The sequence below is a fragment of the Trachinotus anak genome, unplaced genomic scaffold (assembly GCF_046630095.1).
Source record: "Trachinotus anak isolate AG129_WGS33_773 ecotype Australia unplaced genomic scaffold, CSIRO_AGI_Tana_v1 ptg000019l, whole genome shotgun sequence".
In the NCBI taxonomy this organism is placed as follows: Eukaryota; Metazoa; Chordata; class Actinopteri; order Carangiformes; family Carangidae; genus Trachinotus; species Trachinotus anak.
Window position 1 is genome coordinate 19615269 of NW_027273870.1, and position 22858 is coordinate 19638126.

Consider the following 22858-nt stretch of genomic DNA (forward strand, 5'->3'; position numbering starts at 1 on the left):
AATATTTGTAACTTTAATCTGTGTCTGTCTGTGTTGTGGTTAAACATACAGTCAGTTGCCTACATTTTCATGTTTTACTAAGGAAATAGGAGACACCTTTATTTGTATTACTTTAATCAGAGGGCCGGTCACACACCAGTCATCTTCATGACCACTGCGATAACCTGCAGCCACTGGTCCCAAACACTACATTACCCATGAGCCACCACGCACTCCCTGCGTCTTTCAGAGGAATCATGGCGGCGGCGGCGGCGGCGGCGTCGGGTCCAGCTACGGCCGGCGACACCAACATCCCAGATTATGAGTATACTGATGTGAACACCACAACGTTTCACATCGGCTCGTTCAGAAACGAGTGGCTGAGCAGGCTGAAGCCGGAAGCCTGCTCCTTCCGGCGGGAGGACGACGACGTGTTCGATGCTAACTTTGCTAAAGAGATGGGGGTCGGCGCGGAGACCATGGCCGAGCTGAAATCCATCTGCAGGTAGTCAGACCCAACGTTAAACCAACGTTTGGTGAAACAGCTTCAAGTCATTAAACTTTCATCTGTGTCTCATATACATTTTCCTTCTGACTTTACTGTGCATTCACACCAGTTTTTCAGGCAAGTGGATATGAGAATAAAAAGTTTAGTAGCTTCTCTTTCTTTAAGGACAGATGCACATGCATGGAGATGTCCTGGTATTTATTGCACAGGGATTGTGATGAAAGGTTGGGCTCCATCTCTGATGACAAATGCACAGCCTCTTGCTTGTAAAGCTGAAATGATTGACCCCATTAAGCATATATTTGTCAATTTCTCAAATATGAGAATCAGCTGCTTTTCTTGGTCTTGCATTATAGTAAATTGAATATTTTTTAAGTCTTAGGTTTTGTTGGTCGAACAAAACTAGACATTTACCAACACCATCTGGTACTTGTTAGTTGGCACCCTAGTTGCTTGTGAGTTCAAACATTGGTTCTCACAGTTATCTGCGCGGATATCTGTCGGGAAGTTGGTGGACATTTTTGTGAATATTTACACTAAGAGTGGGATGATAAGAAAAGTGCATGCCACCAAGACAACCAGTGTACATATGTGTAACAAAGTAAGGCACAGAACTGTTATTGAAACCATTGAAAACACACAGGCAGCAAGTAAAGAAAAATATCCATCAAGAAGCAGAAGGCCAACAGAAATACCGTACTGTCAAAATCCTTGTGCAACTTTAATCTAGCTACTATATTATAGATTTATTTTGTCAGTCAGTTAAATGCTTTCTTGTATCAGTTTTCCCATTCTTTCTCTCTTTTCAGTCTCGATTCACTCCGCTGCCATCCTGAGGATCAGCAGCCTGATACAGAAGTTGTACCTCTGGACCCAACACTTAAAACACTAATGTATGAATCTTTCTCAACTGTTACAATTTGCAGTACATCATGTCCTGGATAAACCAACAGCATGTAAACAAATCATATGCTTTGCTCTGTGATTTGTTTTGAATAGACAAAGGAAAAAGAGACAAGATTACAGAGCTTCGCTGAAAGTCTGCAAGAACAGACATGAACTCTACGCAGATGAACTGGTGAGTCCACTGGAATATTAAGGAAAGCTGTCAGTCAGTAGCATCCTAAGCTAGAATAGCGGAGTAGATTTGAACAGTCTCTGTTCGACAATGGAGGTGCCAGACCTTGGTATCATAAACGTTCATGTATCTTATGTAAGGCTTGGTTCTCTGTGTGATTTTCAGGAGCGTTTAACTGCTGGTAGGAAACCAGAAGCAGCTACTGACATGGTCCCGGAAGGAGAGGTCATTATAACCATCAACATCTACTACCCCGCCATATATGAGAAAGTGAGCATTAACCTTTCTTTTTCTCAGGGTGCTCAATCCCTCTCTCACCATCTTAACAGATACTGCTTCTTGAAAGTTATTCTCCATGTTTCTGACGTTTTTTTTCATCCATTTCCCCTCAGTTTAAGTACATCAGACCCCACACGACTCTGCTGATGACAGGCTCCCACAGCTTGGCGGAGCTCAGAGATGCCATTTGCTGTGTCAGCGACTTGCAAGTGTGTGGCGAGTTCAGCAACACACCAGACATGGCTCCAGACTTCATCAGCAAAGTAAGCAGCACATGTACACTTCATCTGAAGTTCCAAGCACTCTGCAAGATCTGAACATAATTATTTTGTCACGCTCTGTAGCCACACTTAGTGGTCTCTGTATTTACTTTGGCTGTGCCTCTAATATAATAATATCATGTGTCCTGTTCAGGATCATTACAAGTCAGCTTTCTTCTTCTTTGAAGGAGTTTTCTACAATGACATGCGATTCCCAGAGTGTCAAGACATCAGCATGTAAGTTTGATCTTTTATTGCCTGGTTAACATAATCTCATTTCTCGCTACTCAGCTCCCACCTTTTGGTCCTGTTCAGACCTGGCATTAACATCCGTCTCAGGTAATTAGATCACAACTGGAGAGCTCAAAGTTCAGGTGTGAACGCACCCAAGGTGCATTGAGGACACATTTGAAATCCAATCACTCTGACCATATTTGGAGGTGGCCTGGGCCACACGGAAGGACCGCCTATTTAACTGATTTCCTCTGCCACAGTCCGATTAGTCCCAAAGTCCCACACCGCAGTTTGATAAAGAACTAAAAATATTTACTGTTTCAAATGCCTAAAACCGTATTTCATTGTAGAGCTGGGTGCAGCGTATTGATTTACCCAGACCCTTCTTGCCTCTCTCTCTCTCTGTCTCTCTCTCCCTCTCTCTCTCTCTCTCTCTCTCTCTCTCGCTCTCTCTCAGATACATACATACACACACACCAACACAAATGGACACGTTGGATTGACTAAAAACAACAACGCATACATGTTTTTTCGATATAGAGCGGGAAAGTGACATCCAACCACAAATGGTCACCTGAGACAGATGTGAATGCCAGGTCTTAACAGGGTCTTCATCATATCTTACTGATCTGATGGTTTTATTGAAATACTTCTCTTATTGATCATTTAAAGGAATAGTTCAGCATTTTGTGCTCGAACTATGAGGTAAAAAAAAAAGTTCACCTATCAGCACTAAAGCTCACTGATTGACAGGTTATATTTTGTTTGTTTAATCTGTACACAAGTGTAAAAAAGACAACTTGTGATTTTAGTGAGGCGCACTAGTTATAACCATAGTTTGGAATATCATGATATTTATAATTATAATCATTAAATTATTTATTTTATATGTATGTATGTATGTATATTTTGATACAGTGAGAGTACAGTGAGACTAGAACCTGTGAACCTTCATCAAAATGCCTGACCAGGTGTCTGGTAACAGCCCGTGTTCAATAATGCAATACTTACAGCCTTTTACTGTAGGGTAGGCTGTGCATTGGATAAGAACCAGGTCAAGAAGTTTATTTCAAGAGATCTTAAGTAATATAGGAATGGTGAAATATTTATTTGAATGTCACCATTTTGCTACTGTCATGCGATCAGCTGCTGATCTTTTTAATTGAATGGATATATTTATTGACTCCTTGTGATTTCTGTTCTAATCACGCCCATAAACCATAGACCATAGACAGTGGTTGGAAATATTTGGAGCAGAACATTGCACTTGATCTGCCTTCATTCTCACACTAAAAATACCCTCAAAACTTTTGTTGGGAAAGAGTTACTTAAAAGGTGATGTTACCATGAAAAGACAGACAAGGCTCTCAGGCATATTACTCGTCATTCATCAACTTTAAATCCAATAATCACACTCTTGCAAATATCCATTCCCTAGAGTTATCCATCCAGTCAATAAAGTCTCCTGTGTAGAAATCTCATGAGAATTTTTAAACAGATGACAGATGTTGCATAACTTCAACATTTTAAACAGATATCTCCAAAAGTACATTTTTGTAAACTGTTTCCTGGTGTTTGTAATACAGGACTACAATTGAATGGGCAAAGGCCCACAACTTCCCACCCTACAGCCAGGCCAAGATGGAGGACACACGGTTTGTGGATCTGAAAGTAAAAGTGGGCTTCCCATACCTCTACTGTCACCAGGGAGACTGCGAACATCTTGTCATCATCACAGATGTCAGGTTAGAAGAACTGTAGTAATTGTAGTACAAGAATTGTTTTCATAAAGGCTCAGCAGGAAGATCTAGTTATTGTTATATATTTCATTGATTTCTCCACCTGCTACAGAGGGAGTGTTGATCAATCACTCAACACCATTAATAAGTTGTAAATTGTAAATTGTGTAAAAAAAAAAAAAAAAAAAACCTGAGGTGCTGTGTCTCAGAATTCAATGGATTTGTTATATTTGATAAATTGGAAACTTATGTTCTGTTTTCTGTTTTATGTTCTGTCTTTTGTTTTATGTTCACTTTCTATGTGGAAGAGCATTCAGAAAGTTGAATTAGCAACACATTAAGGTGTGTTCACATTATCATGGTTTTGTGAGGGAAAAGCCACTTATAATTCAGAATTTCCACAAGTGTACAATAACAAATTGGCCTCATATCAAGCCCAGTTGGCAAACTATCAACTGGTAGATGCCGCTACTAGGTTTTTTACAAAAGCACTGTTTGATTCTCAGCAATCTACGATCTGCTTTTATGTTGGTCTGCTAATGTATTAGTAGATTAAGTACTTGTTCTCAGGTTCATTGACTGAAGTTCTGTCAGTGAAGAACAAATTTGAAACATCAAAATACCCATGCAATGATCCAGGATCATTTCGGCTCATTGCAGCTAATCATGAATTGGGTGTTTGTTTGGAGTGAGGAGCACATGTGCTTGTGAGGAAAATGTTACCATCAAACCCAGTACCTTTTAATAAACTATCGTCTTGTACTACTCCTGCACAAGACCTGATTTCATTGGCCTTAGCCCGCAACATGACACGTCTGGAATCTCCTGACTGAATCACTACGAGCTTTTGAAATAAAGCACTTCCTTGTCAGATGGAATTTGACTGCTCTCACAAGACGTTATCGCTAATTTGGTTTCATAAGACTAATAGATGTGTGAACGTCTATGAGCCCATTTATTGTTGGTGTGAGCAGGGTAACCTCACATGAATGCAGCTCTTAATGTCACGAATGTGAGACAACTCTATGTTCTCATCACTCGCAACCTCTAAGAAATGGCTCTGGCCCCTTCTCCTCTCTTCTCACACGTTGCAGACTCGCCCACAGGAACGACTGCCTGGACAAGAAGCTGTACCCACTTCTCACTCACAAGCACAGGGTCACCACCCAGAAGTGTGCAGTTTGCCACCTCTTCATTGGAAGGTGTGTATTTAAAAAAAAAAAAAAAAAAAAAAAACAACAAAAAACTTGAGTTAGATAAACAATATGACAGATTTTAAAACTTAAAAAATTGATTACATGTCTTATTTTTGCAGATGGTATACAACCAACGACCAGTTCGCTCCAAGTAACCCGTGTCTCTTCTGTGACAAGTGTTTTCGGATGCTTCACTACGACGCTGAGGGCAACAAGCTGGGGGATTTTCTGGCCTATCCCTATGTAGATCGTGGTGCCTTCAACTAAAGCTCTTCTTTAGTGAATTGCTCAGATCACTGATTTAATGCTGTATAATACAGTTAAATATCTTTGTATTTCAGAAAGAAATGTTCTAAGAAAATGTATAATTTCTTTAAAAAGAAAGTTTCTATGTTTGCACAATAATGCTTTGGTTTTAATATTTTTTTCTGTTTGAAATAAACAATAATACACTTAAAGACTCATTTCCAAACAGGATTGTAGGACAGACATATGAGGGCTAGAATGAAGCCAGCAAACAGCAGACACAGATACACAGGTCCAGTGTACTTTTTATGAACCGTTTCCTAATGTTGAAGATGGAAAAGAGAAAAAACAGAACAAACAAAAAAATGTAATCCATTTCCTTCAGTATTTTCACTCCTGTCTTTCATCGTTTCCCTGAGGGGTAGATAGTTAACACACTGCCTACAAAAAGGTCCATAGTGGGAGGGTTCTCTTATGTAAGAATTTTTTTTACAGCTTTTTTTTTTTTAATCTTGAAAATCTTGAGTAGGTATTTTTCTCTTTTACAAATCTTTAGGACTAACCCAAAAATTTCACGAAAAAGGACCTGTCAATTTCAAAGCCCACTATCCATGATATTAAACTGAAAAATCCCTCCAGGTCAATTGACTGGTGGAGGTACGCTGAGTTTCCCAGGCATGTAACAACACCTCCTCAGGTATTTCCATTCTCATTTCTCATCCCCAGTGCTGCCTTACATAATTTAAGTTTTTTTGCACATCGAGGTGATACCCTTGTTATAATTTGCCTATAATCCATTTGTTACTTAGCCCCGATAAGCATTTAAAAAATAGTGAATCATTTCTGAGAGGTTTTATGGACCTCTAATGTTCTTTAGAAAAATATGGCAGATCAGTAAGGACATAAAAATCCTGTCTAGTCAGTTGAAAGGCCTGGCAGAGTTGCTGAAAGTTATTAAGTTCTCAGTCTGAAAGGTTCCACAGAGGGCACTTAAACCCCCCCCATTCACCATTCCCCATATCTGATCATGCAATGCTGGTGTGGATCGTCCACACTGTGGAAAGCGTGGATCGAAAGCTGGATAATTTAATGTTTTAACCTCTCTGTATTGCTAAAAAACATTTAACAACTTCTAACCATACCTTGATAGAAAAACTAACCCTCTGATTCTGTGATTGATTGATTTATGGGCCATATCAAGATAATCCAGCACCATCTGTTTCAGTGTTAGCCTTTAATTTTTCTTTTTAAATAAAAACTTATTAACATTGTTTACTTTGTTGAAAAGGAATAACAGCACAGTAAACAGCAGCCTCCTCAGCTGAAGTGCTTTACAAAGTTGTCCTCAAATAGTCATTACCAGTCTGTGAATCATGTCTCTCTGTTAATCCTAAAACCCCCAAAAACTTTGTTTTAAATCTGAAATAGTAATTTAACACCCCCCGGAAATCTTGGTTTGCTCCACCTCCACTTGCTCAAATTCTCACATAGCTGCACTGATGCACAGGCGGTCACCAGGACCCTGTGGCATCATTGGTGGGTAAGAAGACCGTATGGCCAGAGATGGCACTGCACTGCTCTTCAGCCTGGTATTATAATTTTAATATTTAATGAATAGCACAAAATATGAATCATTAAATGCACAAACATCAAAATTAAAGTGATGAAAAAATATGTTATGTTCCAGTCTGCTTCATCAGGACTGTTTGGGTTTGATATGGATATTGCTCGATCCTCACTGGAGCACTTGTAAATATGACATTGCCTTTTCCCCAACTGAGTCTCACCCACTTTAAACCTACACCAGACAAAAATGCAGAAGTCGCTCATGTGAAATGACCGAAACTGTTTTAACTTTGGGAGAAGAGTTGGTGCTCATGTAGGACCTCTTCACTCGTAGAAAGAAGCTTATTGAGGTTGAAAATAGGTTTACAGGGACTTTAAGGCTACTGATGTTCCTCATCTTTATGTCTACTGTGATGCAAGTCTACTTATTTGCAGAAATTGAAAAAAATTGTTGCCCAGTTGGTCAATCACAAGTAACCAATAAGCCAAAATTTTAAAGTTCTCAAGTCTCTTTATGTACCTAGAGGCCCACAGAAATAAGCCACATTCCCAGTACATCAAATTTATTTTATGGATGCAACAAACAGAACTACAGTATAGTAATAGTAGTGTGACCACTACCATTAAACAGGCTGATAACTACAGAGTCAAACATCACTGACTGAGAATCTAATGAGGAGGACTTCTGCCTGTCTGATCTTGGTGAGGTGCTCTACACAACAACGACAGCAATGTTTCAGATTAACACACAATTTCTATCATTGCAAACATATGATTAAAGACAAAAGTTGTACCATATGTACTGCTTTATTATTGGATGCTGAAACAGGTCATCAGACAGGCACAAAAATACTCTTATTTACATCTATGTTAAAAAGAAAAACAACTTTAAAAACAGACACTTGCACATGGTTGAAGATAAAGCATTTTCTTGGCAAAAGAAACTTTGGCAAACTGCAGAATTTTCCGAGTGTGCATCTGAAGTGAACATGTATCTATGGTAACGATGTTTCTAACTACAGCTATGTCTCTGTACTCGAAATCATCTGTAAGAGAAGTTAAGCTCAAACTGCTGATTCTGTGAATGCCGAAAGCAAAGTTTAAATGCACAGGAAATAATAGAGTAAAATTAAACCATCTACTCCATTTGAAAAAGAGAACGATATGGGACTAACCCGCTCTATGTGAGCATGCTCATTAAGATCTAAGTTCACAGTGCTGCAGATCTACAAGTTCTCACTCTTTTACACTGTTAATCAAATTCAACAGATGTGACAATATATGTAAGAAGAGGTGTCTGAAAGGTAAAGGTTACACAAAGTACAAAAATAAACTATGCAGTCAGTCAGTCAGTCAGTCAGTATCTCAGGGCTGGAGGGGTTTGACGTACTGAAGCCTTTGAGCAGCAAAACTGACGAAAACAGTCAGTAAACTGGAAACCAGTGATCATCATCAGTCATCAAAAGGAACTGGACAGGAGATCCGAGTTGGTGAGCCCAGTTTGAACGAAGGAGTACAGCAGCACATGTCCTCTCTTTTCCTCAGGCAGCGTGGACACTCAGGTGGACTCTTCCTGAGCTTTTGGGGCACTACAGTCAAAGAAAACAGGTTCAAAGGGTAGTATATATACAGTATACTGTGTGGTTCAGTCTATGTGTCTGCATGTGGACTGTAATATAAAGAATCTAATCTATAGGAATCTAATATTGTTGTTTAATCAATATTCTTGTTTTTAAACAGCCCTTAACAAAAACCATTTATAAGCCATAGACCACTGCTCAACAGAAGAGACGAGTCCATGAACGAGGTGAAGGGTCTCGACTAGATTAGACAACAGCAGGACATGGAGGACTGACTGCTTTATTGGGTTTTTAGGCAACAGTGATTAAAGCTAAAAAAATTGAAAGACCCGACTAACACATTGTTGGTTTTGTTCATTTCGTGGGATATGTTGACAGGGGAAAATATAGAATGATTTAAGATTAGCCAGTTAAAATGTACAATATTTATCAGTATAATTCTTGTATAATGTATGTGAAACATCTCAGTCATGCTGAGGGGAGCCCCAGACAAAACCTTAGGATGACGATCACACGTTGTGGTTTCTGTGTGTTTGAGGTAAACTACCTGTGATTCTCTCCGGCCGGGGCGTCTTCTAGCAGCTTCTCTCTCTCCGTCTCCTGCTTCTTCTCTTCAGGGCTGATATCACCATTCGTCATCTTGTCTTTTGGGCAGTGCACAGAGGGACACGCAGATTCAGTCGGACAGAATATGTCCACACAAACTAAACCACTGCAGAGACAGGAACTCACAGGAGCATGTGACGACACATGGTGAGCTGCAGACCTTACTGAGATAAATACGATTTTCCACCCATTCGGCATGCCTTGCTCTAGAAAGAGACCTTTCACAGGGGCCGCCGTTTTGGTGCAAGTACAGTACGCACATCAGTTGACTGAATCACTAAGGCAAGGATGTGGCTGCAGAGCCCTGATTGCTGCCAGTGTTTCTAATACAAATGTCAACCACAGATGACGTCCTAATGGAGAGAAGTAAGAGACTAGAGGCACATGAATGTCTCTGTTCTCTGGCTGGTTTTCATACCTCACTCAGCTGGTCATAACTGGTTTACCAATAACCAACAGACATGCCTTATTATGCAACTTTTATATGAATCTCTCACTGTTCCATTCAACTGACAAGTGCTGTAATAATACCAGCTCCAAATAGCTCACTGTGGTATGATTTCTTACTTTTACACTTCCTGTGCATATCGAGAACATTTCGAAGTTGTATGCAACAACTGTCATTCATCATCGTTGAGGGGTGGGGGTATTATTTGGAAAGTTGGGTTTGTGGCCTTTGTTATTACCATGCCATTTGCGATGGATGCTATTTCGTTTCATTTTCAGTAACACATGGTCGTATATGCAAACTAATAGTTATATAATAGTTATATATAATATATAAGTATTTCATTAAAGGAGACAAGAGGAAATACTTTCTATTTTCTTGGGTAACTTTCACTCATTCTAGGCAGTCAGTAAAGTGTTCATACATGGCAGGTATTAGATCCACCCATTACCTTTAATATAGCCTGTAAATTGTTACACATTGTCATTTTATGCCTTTTTAGAGCAATTGTAGCCACTTTAAACAAAATCAAAGTATCAGCTACTTGGTAAAAAGGTGCACTGACAGAAAAAGACCTACTAAAATACCTCAGCTGTTTCAGAAGATTCTGTAACACCATAGACACCAAGACCTCACTGATTAAATAAAAGGGAGTAATGTTAAAAAAAAAAAAAAAAAGTGAGCTGGGTGGTTGAAGTGCTGCGGGTCACAGGCAAGTGCTGCAGTCTGGGTGAACTCAAACCTCCAACAGTTCTTCAATACTCCAGCACTAATGAAGGGAAACCTTTAACTGCACCTGTCATACGGAAACCGACACACGCCAAGGTCACATCACAGGCTGGGGTCATGGTTGATCAAGTTACAGTTACCTCAACTGTATGGAAATTCAGCATCAGTAAAACCACTGGAAAACATTCATAACAGACAGAGCTAATGTCCATTTAGTGTAATCACGATCAAATTCTCTCCAGTGACTGCTTATTCATATACAGCGTGAGATTTGATGTGATGTGACCAAAACGTTAAGTTGAAACAAGCAGCTCCACTGAAACAGAAAGAGAGAACCCTAGATGACTATCATCCCATTTCACTAGCTTGGTGCTGGACGTAAATACACATTCATTCATACTGTTATTTAATCTTCTAAAGTCTTCCAATTGGTGAAAAAAACCCATTAAGCCTGTAGCACTTATAGGCGAAGTAGAAATCGCAGCAGTGTGAGATGTTTTGCACACAGATTTCTGAACATATTATATTTGTGCACCAAGAATACCTGTTTGTGTTCCAGACAACTGAAAGAGGCAGCATGCACCAGCTGAAGTGAATATACACTGAATAGTACCTGAGTTGTTTTCCTTGGCTTGTTCAACCCTCTTCAGCGCTCCTTTCTTGGCTTCTTCGTGCTGCCGCTGTTCGGCTAAAGACTTGTTGAGCACTTGGCTGAGCACGCTGTCGCCTTCTCCCACCAGGAACATGCTCTTAAACTTGTTATACAGCATGGTGGCCTTATCCATGATGTCCTGACTGGCCTTGAATCTGCGAATCTGTAACATGAATAAAAACATGCATCACCAGTCAATAAAAGGACTTGGAAACACACCCTTGTGTAGATTTATTGTTCAGTTTGAAACTGTTGTCTTTCCACAGACATTGGATCATTCACTGTACCTTTTTGAGTGTGGCAATGAGTTCACTGTGTTTCTGCAGGTGCTGGGTTGTGACCTGAAGGGATCCTATCTCATCTAAAGCCTCCAAGCACTTCTTCACATCCTTGGGGAGGGGGGGGGGGTGATTTTACAACAAGAGTAAAATAAGTATATAGAAACATAAACAGATAACTCAGAAGGCTGAAGAAATGCCGAAATGGTCTATTAAAAATTGCTCTAATTCTACATATGTGTTTTGTATTGATGTGGCAGATACTGAGGACTGCACAAACTGAAGGCAGCTTTAGTCTCAGTCAGTTTCCTAGAATCATGTTGGTGTTTTATCCTGCTGGAAGAACCATTTAAACAAACTACTGTGCACATAAAAAAATGAAACCTGGTCGGCAGCAATGTTAAGCTGCTGAAACAACTTTCTGTCTCTTTCTCCCCCCAAAAAAGTGACAGTCTGAAGTTAAGCTAGTCTGAAGTGTCTGACTGTCACATTGCTGACCTCCCTCCAAAAGTTGACACTGACCAGCTCCAGCTGTGTCATGACCCTAATGTGTAGGTCATGCAAAAAACCTGCGCTCCAACTGATGGAAAATCGGTGTAACAAAGGGAGTGGGTCTGTGTTACCGAGCGACGCAAGGTAGACAAACATCACTTTGTTAAAGTTATGAGCGGCAAAAGATGTATGAGATCGGCTATATTTATGATCTGACAGTGAACTTACAGGGTTGTCAATTTTGAGTGAAATCTTGATCTCACTGTGCAGTCTCTGGAGTTTCAAATCAGTTGACATTTCTGAGGAAAAGGAAAAAGAAAATGGAATTGTTTTAATTACGTTACTATTTTTAAACGCAACTTCAATGAGGTCACAGTCATCTTGACCTTTGACCACCAAAATGTAAGCAGTTTATCCTCTTCTCGTGTTTTGTAAACATGTGAGCCCTGAAATTCTGGCACTTCTCTTAAATTCGACACCCTGAACAATTTCATTTCAATATTAAAACGACAGTACTTACCTTTCTTCTTAACTCCCGTCCTCTCTTCATTTTTCTTCCCATCATCTTTGTTTGGCCTGCGAGACGCAACAACCACACAGAAATCAGAGATCTCTCCCTTCCTCATCTGATGAGTTTCTTACATCTCCACGTCATAAACAGAACAAACACGAGTAATTTTCTCTTATTCCATTCAATATTCAAATCTTTCTCAAATTAAAATACCAAACTTTTTCTGGGGTTTTTTTTTTTTGTCTCTTTACATAATTGTAAATGTAATACTTGTGGATTGTTGGCTGCTAAAATAAGCAACATGAAGACATCCCTTTGGTCTCTGTACACTTACTCTCTTAATTCATCTGCTTTCCGCCGCCGCACATCTTTGTCGATTTCTGAGCTCTGCTGTTTCTTTCTGCCTTTATTTTTCTGAGATAAAAAAATAAATAAATAAAATCATATAAATGAAAGCATCATACTGACTTTAAACATTACAATCTTAGAAAAAATGTTGGTGTTTCACTGTCAATGGATTCTATCTGTGAAGGTATTTGAGTGGATCGGAAACCTGCCTCTTCGTCATCAGAGCCAGAGGAGCTGTCATCCTTGGACTGTTTCTTCTTCTTGGCTTCAGGCTCCTTCACCTCTGCATCCTTTCCTTTGCTGTCCTCCCTCTTCTTTCTCTTCTCCTCCTCTCCACTCTTGGACTTGTCCTCTGGTGCCCTCTTTCTCTTTCTGTCTGACTCAGCAGCATCCCTAAAATGTATGGAAATTATGTGCTAGAGGCTTAAAAATCTAATGGAAAGCAGTTTAAATACAGCTCAGGGGGTAGAGCCCACAGCCATATCAACTCATATTGTTTATGCAAATGTTATGCTTTTATGCATCCCTTGGACTCGGCCTGTGCATCTGTCTATTTTTCACTGTCACTTGTCACGTGAAATTAAAAAATGATAAACATTTATATTTATTGTTCCTTTCAGAAACAAATCATGTCACTGTGTGTTTATATTCACGTGGTTACATTTCACTGCCTGAGCCTTGCTGGTCCTGCTGCTGGAGCAGAAGCAACTTCTCACTTTTGGGCTTCCTGCCTCTTCGTTTGGGACCCTCACCACCTGATCAAACAGACACACACCAAAAATTCAGTTCACGCAAAAATGTGAGCCGTGAACGCCATGACTCCTGCTCACAGCTGAAATAAAATCTGACACAGGACTATCCTACAATTCTACAGTGCAACATATTTGTCAGTGAGATTGATGCATTTCTCTCATATTTCTTGCTGTGTATCTGTGTCACTGTTAGTCTCTCACACAAGCTACACACACACACACACACACAATATCAAGGGGACTAGAGCTTACCTGAGGGGCTGACAGGACTGGCAGGAGCGTCGTCTTTTTCAGTCTCCTGCTCGGCGTCACCCTGGAGAAAAATGAATGAAAAAAATGAAATGAAAATGCGCAAACTAAAAACATTTCTTCTATGAGTAAACCCGTTAATAAATGCTACAAACCTTTTTCTTTCTCCCTCTCTTGGGTTTAAGAACATCTGTGGAGTCTTTCTGGGCGGCGCCCTGAAACGTGACACCTTTATTAATTTTTGTGATGATCTACACCCGCTCTTAAACATGTAAACAAGAGATGCAACTAAGAGGAGAACTAAATGAAAGCTACATATAACTGTCGACAAAGACATGGTAACGTGTTTGAAGTCCTCCTTTGATTATTTGATCCCTTCAAACACCCCCCTGATTTTTGTTTCCGGAGCGGTAACTTGACATCTAGTGTTTAACTGTGGTATTACACTCAGAGCAATATCAAATGTGTTGTCCCGGGTTCATACTCAGCACTTCAGAATGTCACTGTCAGTTCCAGAGAATGAAAAATGTCTTTCTACAAATTCAACAGTTCTATTTTTGTTTGTTTTGTTTTACTCTCTGGAGCAGTTTCTGCAGTTCACGTCCAGCTCTAAGAATCACCTCCACCTGCCTCGTCACCTGTATTGTGGGGCAGCAGTGTGCGTCAACAGCACATTGAAATATCAAGTGTTTTAAGTCCATACTGACTTGTTTTTTTGTTTTTTTTCCAGGTTTCTATTAGTATGAAATCGGGACACAACTCTTGTCTTGTTAAAATACTCACCACTGGGAAAAAGTGAAAACAAATAACTTAAACAAACCGAGCCCCTCTCAACATACATGAAGGCATTAACTGAGTTACAACTTACCTTTCTCCAAAGCACACAGAAAGCCATGCAAAAATAAAGTTACATCAACTCATTGCAAACAGTAGGATTAGGCAGTATACAGACAGGGAAAAGCAGGAAATGGGAAGCTCTAACACAAGTTGTCAGGGTTGTAAAGCAGAGAAAGACAAAAAAAAAAAAAAAACACTTTCCAATCATTTAGGTAATGTCCCCGACTTAAGCTCCATTTTCAGCAGGCTAGCACAAGCTTACCTGATATTATTTAATCTTAATCATTTCATTGAAAATGCAGTAACTGCTTTCTCACATTATCATCATTATCTGTTTGCAGATCATCCATCACCTCAGTGGCTTGAACATAGCAAACCCAGGCCAGGCGCTTCAATCAAAAAAAATAAATAAATAAAATAAATGAGGCACCGGAAAAACTTTGGAGCCGCCAACAAGAGTTTTGAATCAAACAGAAACAAACCACCCAATTGAAAAACCACCAAGTGTCACATGCTTTCCCACAGGGAGGGAATGAAACAACCTGCACCGCTTTATGGTATCCCAGCATGCAAAGTACGTACATCCTGGTTCTGAGGACCCTGCTCAGAGATCAGAGACCCTTCCTCCTCCTCCTCCTCCTCCTCCTCCTCCTCCTCCTCCTCCTCATTCTCATTCTCCTGCTCAGCCTCAATTCCTGGAACCTGAATGCACCCGAGACACAGCATAGGACGCAGTGCGGTGGGGTAAGCGAGTCTTGAAAGGGAGAAAAGTTAGCGAGTATTCTTCTGTTGCACACACTACTCTTAGCATAACAGCCTTTCAGTCTATCAATACAAAATGACACTGTTCATTTGTAAGCTATTGCCTGCTGTTGTATGTAATTCAATATGAGGCAATCACACGAGACACACACAAGAGAAAGATCAGAAAGACAGCAAAAGAAGAAAGAAGCTGACAACACAGGTACAAACCAGTAGCATGTCGATGCAGTGAAGCGACTGTCTCCATATCTACTCGTACAGATGTGAAGAGAGAAGACTTACTTTGGATTTTATCCCCTTGTCATCTGCATCCTCCTCTCCTTCTGGGCTGCTGTCTGAATCTTTTTCAGTGAAAGATTCTGGAGGAACCGGCTTCAAACAAACAAATAAAAAAAATAAAAAAATAAATTTTAAAAAATTAAAAATTAAATGACACAACTTAAAAACCCTGATAAGCAGGAGACTCTGAATCAGCTCTGCACATCAAAAAATGTCAGGACAGTACGCTGGGTCTTTTGGATAATGTATGAACAAAGGTTAAGCTTTCACAAGTGTTTCATCACAGAGCTTTAGTATAAGCAGTTACCAGCCACTGCATGTCAGGCCTAGCCGACTGAACTCAGTGCTCAAGACTCATGACAACTTTACTGTCAACTCATCCAAGTACAAAATTTCATTCTCTCTCTACCCAATTGTGCTACAATTAATTTCTCGAGACCTGAGACACCGAGTTGCAACCCTAACCCTGACATAAAGTGACCGATGGTGGGCATTTTTTTTTTTTTTTTTTTAAGTGGCTCAGTTTCTGTGCTGGGACTCCTGGCTGCTTCTCCAAACTGGGATCCAAATCTACTGCAGGTAATACACTGAAAAAAAAGGGAAGTATCTCACACAACCTCACGTCAAGTAACCAGAACTATTCCTTTAATGCGGCTGCAGAGAAGCCTGACTTTACATCAACAGTATTTTTACGCTGCAAAAATAAATGCTGGCTTCTGGTCTCCGTATTTAGCAAACCTTTGACTCTCAGGTAACATTTTTTCTGTTTACCCTAACTTCTCTCAAGCAGTTGAAAAAACTCTTCAAAGCTAAAAACCACTTTGGTTAGCTTTAGACATCCGTGGACACCCTGGATCTGGAAGTGGGGATAAAAGTAAACATAATCCATAAGTTGACTCAAAATAGAACAGCCAGGGAGGTAGAGCAGCAACTGAGGAACAGCCAATCAAAGCTAAAGTTCAGCCTCTGAGGGAGAAATACCCAAAGATGTTTTTAGTGGAAATAAGAATACGCACCTTGGGTGCAGTGAGCTCAACTTTTGGGTTGTTCTCAATCTCCCACAATCCTTCATTGAAGCCTTTCCTCTTATTGGGCTTGGCATACTTCTCTTTGTTAGGCAGGTATGGAAAGATATCTTTCGGGCCAAGAAATGCACTGTTGGAAAAAAGATCATTTTAAGGATGTTTGTCCATTTAATACTTTCTGAATGATTAAAAATGTAGCGTGTTTACTGTGAGCGCACAGACAAAACAGGTAACTCTTTTCAGACACTCAAACATTTTTGTATTTAAAGATACACCTTCAATGATGGCACAATGACAGCTGAATAAACAGACTGCATCATTTGAAATGCAACCATTTATCACTTAAATAATGTTAGTATTGTGCACCCACTGTATGCCAGTGCATACAATTCCAAAGCTCTAATGTAAAAAGTTAAACTATAAACAATAAAAGAAGTAACTTCAACCTCTGTAGACTGACCCAGTGCTCAATTATTCCCATGAGGATTTATTTATTTATGTTCAATCGCCTCAAGGATCAGACATTTTTGCCACACAGTTCTTCAGTTTTGTGATTTTCCTACACTTTCACATGGATATTCTATGGCAAAAGCAGTTTCCTGTGTAAACTGTCACATAGACAACTCAAATTATCTACACAGTTTACTTTTTTCCCCACATTTTTTTTTTTTTTAATGACAACACAATTTTATATATCAGTTTTACCTGACCATGTATTTTCTGCAATACTTTTCTGGCCACCGAGACTAAGCGAAACATTAAATACTACTTTACTTAAGTAGGTACAATGTAAACCAATCAAACAGTTACTGGTCTGTTACTAACGTTTCATGGGTGCCAAAGAAGAAGATGGGGAACTTGATGTTAGATGGCTTCACAGCACCGTCGGGGACTTCATCGATCTGTCAGAGAGATGGGAAAGGATCAGGTATTTTCTTACAGACATAAGCAACATAAAGTCGTCATTAGAGCTGGAAAAAATGTGTGCATGTCTGTGATCTTTGTCTGTGGGGTGGATGTCATTATTTGTTATTTTTGTGTGGGTAGATTTTTCCACCTGCATTTGAATGTAAAGTGAAAGCAGTTTCCTTACTATCAATTGTAGTGCTGCAACAAACCGGTATTTTCACTGCAGATTATCTTTGATAAATCAATTATATTGTTTTGTCAGTATGCGCCTGTTATTATTTCCCACAGACCAATGTAACGTCTTCAAATGTCTTATACTTACCAACAACAAACCCAAAGATATTCAATTTGGCATCATGTATGACAAAACAAATGCAAAGACTAACATAATTTAGAGCTGCATTGATTAGTCGATTAATTAAGGGGAAGAAAAATAATATTAATCAACTAATTTTTAATGAAAACTTTTTAACATGACACTAAACTGACTATCTTTGAGGTTAGGATTTTTGGTTGGAAAAAAAAAAGACATTTAAAGACACTTCACTATTTTCAGAATCTTGATGAACTAAATGATTTATCAAGAATATAATCTGCAGATCAATCATCAATGTTTTATCATTATTTACTGTTATTTATTCTATTAATCGATCATAGCTGCTGATTAATTCGGGGGATTTGGCTTTGCCTGGCTTTGCCTGTTGATGAGCTCCAGACTTACTCGGGCAGGCCAGTGAGGGTAGCCCTTCATCTTGGCGAAAATCAGATCACCAGGTTTCCAGTCCCGGGCCATGCTGAAGTTATTACCAAGCTGGAAAATAAAAACGAGTAAATTAGCAAATCGATTCACACCAACTACACTGCGGCGCATCTACTCAGCAAAGGGAAACGTGTATGCATCCACTCAGTGCCCCTCCCCCTAACCACCACCACCACCACCACCACCACCTACATCCTCCAGAGTCCACAGCTCATTGAAACATGACAGTCATCTTTCGGACGACAAAACTAGTCCTGCATCGCACGCTGCCTGTATCCAAGCTAATTTCACTGACACTCGGCAGAAACCACAGTCAGAGTTCACCAGCGTGAACGGGATGGAAGCACAACCTCATCAACAAACCGACGTGCTACCTAGCTTGTAGCTGTTTAAGGCTACCGAAACCACAACGACCCCCTTCATTCACCTCCAGTGTTTGCAGGCGTGTGGCGGTAACTTGAATGTCGTTACTACCTCTGTATGTTGTTAATGGAGCACAAGTTTTAACCAGGAAAACACACCGCTCCTTTTCCGCACAGTCGGATGCACGTTTTCCACTCCCGCGCAGGACGTCGCCAGACTGTACCATTGCAAGGCACAGCGGGGGAGGGTCTGTTTTAATTAATGTCATTATTTATATTATTATGTGTGGGTTTATTTTTTAAAGAAGAACTAAACGCTGGCATGTACTTGAATATATAGTGTTTGAATAGCTTCAGGTGGTTGATGATGGGATTTTATAAGGGAAATATTTGTGAAAGTAACCGCCTTGAGCATCTTACCGCTACAAAGATCGTCTATGAATGCATTTCTGCTTGGGGGGGAAAAAAGTGGGCGTCAACTTTCACGCATGCGCACCCATCCCACATTTTAGCAAATAAATGCAGCCACGCTCAACGTCGTTGCCATGGACACTGGTTGGGGGCAGATCTACAAAGCATAGCCTACACAAATCACTAAATGTGCTTTTAGTAGTTTTTGTAATTTTGGCCAATATATAGCTCACATTTTCTTGGTAACCGAAGATAGGGGCAGAGTGGGAGCTCCACAGCTGTTCCTCTCTTTTTCTTGGTACTGATGCTGAGACCGTCACTTTGCGCACCGCAGGGGGCATCGTCTTTAACAACATCTGGATTTATTTTTTTCATCAAAGAATAATGACGGTATTTGTGAAAAATAAAAACAATGTTTCTTGTATCACTATCATAGAAATTTGTCAAAAAGTACACAGCCCCTGCGGCAAACAGACATGAAAAAATGAGCCTTTCTTCAAATGTTAACACACTGTCACTTTTAAACTCGTGAATTTGAAATTAAACAGTAATTGTGGCCTGTGTAAACGTTTGGGCACCCCTCTACTTGTAAAACAACTTAACCAACTTTAACTCAATTGACTCATTAGAACTTGTAAGGCAGGTTAAAAGTATTGTCATTATGGATCGTCAGCCGATAACAAAGCTGATAACTTCTGTGACTCTGACTGACAACTGGCTGAGGATCCGTACATGAGTCAGTTGGCAGTTGAGCAGAGCTTAGGGTTGAGACAATATTTGGGAGACCAAGAAAAACTTTCAGATAAAACTGCACATCTGAGTAGCTCACCTCGTGCATACTAACAAGGCTGAGTCCTTACTTCAGTGACCCATCTCTCCCCTTCCTTTCCACTGTCTCTATGTAATAACAGAGATGCCGAAGAACTGTATATCTGCTGGGCAGAAAGGAAAAGCAACAGACTTGCAGTAATGTTGCTTGACACAGGAGTGTTGGACCATTCTACTGTGCAGTGTTGATGCGCAAACACGGAGAAACAGAAGGAAATCTTGACAGTAAAGCAAGTTAATGGAAATATTCAGCTTTGGGGTACTGTGGCAGCCAGTGACACAGGAAACACTGCACTGACACAGAGAAGAGTGGATTCTACAAAATATCAGACAACTCTGGACGCAAATGTCCTGCAGTCAGTCAAGTGGGTCAAAGTGAAAAGAGATTGGCTCCTACAGCAGGACAGTGATCCAAAGCAGGCCTCAAATTCCATGATGAAATGCTTCCAAGAAATACAAGCTGAAGCTTTTTGGATCGGCCTTCACAGTCGCCTGACTCGAACTTCATTGCAAACTGTGTGGGTCGATCTTAAACATGCTGTGTGTGTAAAATCGACTAAAAATATCTCACAACGTCAAGTGATCTGAATGAAGAGAGGGTGAAAATTCCTCAATCAAGAAGAGAAAGACTCCTAGCTGGCTGTGAGCTGTGATATCTGCCAAATGTTGGTTTACTAATCACTATATTAACATTTGAAAACATCTGATTTGTAATGTCTTACTATTTACAATTTCCCCAAGGCTGTCCAAACATTTACATACAACTGTATATTATGTATAAGAGTTACTTGAAGACGTTTTTTTCAGTTTCTTCCAGTTTTACTTCAAAACCAGCTAATAAAGGAAATGTGCTCGCTGGCATCATTTAGGCTGATGATGTAACAGTATCTCAGTCCCCGAGAAGCCTTTAACTTTTCAAGGAAGTCACACCAGTGTCAAGTCCTCTTCATCAAGAAGATGTTTCAATTCCTTACATGTAATTGATATTCATATTCAGTGCTGCTTGGTTCTCTTGAAAGTTCAATCAATCAGGAAGCAGCACTTAGTTAAAACCAGTGTAATAAGGATTACAACTGGGACAGATAAATATTTGAATACTTAAAGATAAACCTTTATTAGTCCACAGTGGGGGGATCTAAAGCTTCATGGAGCCCCATATTGCTATGAACTTGACCTCTTTGGATGGATTTTTTTTTTTTATTAACACAATGTCCCACAAGGTTTCTCATCACCTCCGTACTCTCTTAAATGTGTGGGTCATTTTGACTTGCTGACTTCAGTTGGTTGGTATTCAGTGACCTCTAGTGGCAAGATCGGGTTTCACACATGAAATGTAGGCACAAGTGTGTTGATTTCTGTTCTGGGACAGCAGGAGGCCTCAAATATGTTTTAGCTTTTAATTTGAAAAGATCTTGATGTGGAATTCTTCGTGTAAAAGCTTCTTAAAATGAGACAAAACTACAACAACTCCATATCCTGTACTAACAGCTCTTTTCATGATTGAGCTACTGTACTGTCTAAACTCTAGACCTATCTGCACAAACTCATGTTATATGTACCATTATTGTTCTCCCAAAATCATTTTAAGTTCTAGGACAGCAACTAATGATCATTTCATGATCAATTAATCCGACAATTGCCTCTACAGTTTATCATTAAGTCTTAAATGTCCATCACAGTTTCCTGAAATGCAAGGTGAAATGCCAACTTTTATTTTTGCTTGAAAAATGACTTAAATGATTGATCTATTCTCATACTCATCATTATTATAATAGTTCATGATTAAACCTTTCTCTTACATTTTTGTTTGCTTGTTTCTCAAAGGTTGTTTTTTTTTTTTAATTTAGTCTGAAAAAGCTTAAGGGATAATCAAGAATTTAAGAAGACAAATCTTTACATGAGTCGGCCACCAGGCTCTGAAGTGCTTCATACTGATAAATCACTGCAGATGGTGGAGGTACATGAAGGTGACCTCAACATTTGTGACCACACAGATACACGAGCAAGCTTACACAAATCCAAGTCTGTGTGTGTGTGTGTGTGTGTGTGTGTGTGTGTGTGTGTAAAGAGAACAGAAGATGCTGATAGTTGAAGGACAGGCTCATCAGCCACAGGGTCCCAGAGAGGGGGATAAGGAAGAAGAGGAGGCCAGGATAGGCCAGAGCAGGGTGTATGAGACAAAAGGAGAAGAGAGAAGTGGAACCCAGGTACATGCCCAGGAATAACTCACAGGAGCTACCAGGCCCCCTGCCCAGCCTGCGGGGTGAGAGACCTCGGTGTTGGACCCTGGCCAGCTTAGTGGGGTTCCTGCTCAGACACACGGCTATAACGGAGGCCAGGGATGGAGCTGTAGAGAGATGACAGTGTGTGTGTATGTGTGTGTGTGTGGGTGTGTGTGCGGGTATGAATCTGAGTGTGTATCCTTCACCCTGGCAGACGATATGTTGGCAGAACATCCCAGCCCACTCTGTCTCTTAGGGCCACAAAGTCCTGCTATCCTTCCTCACTCATTTGTTAACCTGCCTCTCTTCCTTGCAGAGTCCTCGCTCACATGCTGAGAGAGGCTACTTTATATACGACCAGTGCCATTCAAAATCACCTCCCTGCTTTGATGGTGCACCCTGGCCATAATGGCAATGAGGCAACCCAGAAAAGGAACAGTAAGAGTTCACTGAGGGCGAAATTTGCTTTAACAAGTTCCACAGCGTATAGCTTTGTAGAGCTATAGAGAAGCTGCACCAACAAATGCTGTAGCGGCAGCCTGACCAGCACAGATACACTAAGGCAGGTGAGCTGGTGGGTCTCAGGTGAGCCCTGATGTCTTGGTGACATATGCTGTTTCATGAGCTGATGAAGCAATAACAACAGGTGGAAGCTTTTGAAATGGGTTAAATATAAATTCTGTCATTAATGCACCATTTTTATCAGCTTCAGGAAACTCTTAAGTTGCATACA

At 40.2% G+C, this 22858-nt stretch overlaps 2 protein-coding genes across 7 annotated transcripts; one reads left to right on the top strand and one right to left on the bottom strand.

The window, feature by feature from the left end:
- Positions 1 to 209: 209 nt before the first annotated feature.
- On the top strand, positions 210 to 5731 carry snapc3 (small nuclear RNA activating complex, polypeptide 3). Its single transcript, XM_071504609.1, has 9 exons — positions 210 to 484; positions 1297 to 1380; positions 1487 to 1565; positions 1731 to 1835; positions 1958 to 2107; positions 2259 to 2341; positions 3925 to 4083; positions 5172 to 5279; positions 5393 to 5731. Exons 1-9 carry the CDS (start codon positions 237 to 239, stop codon positions 5538 to 5540), a joined length of 1164 nt encoding a protein of 387 aa, XP_071360710.1. The 5' UTR covers positions 210 to 236; the 3' UTR covers positions 5541 to 5731.
- A 2142-nt stretch (positions 5732 to 7873) lies between these two features.
- psip1a (PC4 and SFRS1 interacting protein 1a) lies at positions 7874 to 18896 on the bottom strand. Of its 6 annotated transcripts, none has more exons than XM_071504605.1 (17): positions 18777 to 18896; positions 18264 to 18353; positions 17459 to 17535; positions 16625 to 16763; positions 15612 to 15701; positions 15150 to 15269; positions 13886 to 13945; positions 13734 to 13794; positions 13391 to 13484; positions 12939 to 13122; positions 12716 to 12795; positions 12391 to 12446; positions 12099 to 12169; positions 11388 to 11489; positions 11062 to 11263; positions 9213 to 9309; positions 7874 to 8674 (listed from the first exon to the last, which is right to left on the bottom strand). In XM_071504605.1, the coding sequence occupies exons 2-17, from the start codon at positions 18333 to 18335 to the stop codon at positions 8644 to 8646; spliced, it is 1536 nt and encodes a 511-aa protein (XP_071360706.1). In that variant the 5' UTR covers positions 18336 to 18353; positions 18777 to 18896; the 3' UTR covers positions 7874 to 8643. The 6 variants fall into 6 exon arrangements, with proteins under 6 accessions (XP_071360706.1, XP_071360704.1, XP_071360708.1 ...); XM_071504603.1 differs by having other exon boundaries at positions 18730 to 18886; XM_071504607.1 differs by having other exon boundaries at positions 18824 to 18845.
- Between the last annotated feature and the right edge of the window lie 3962 nt (positions 18897 to 22858).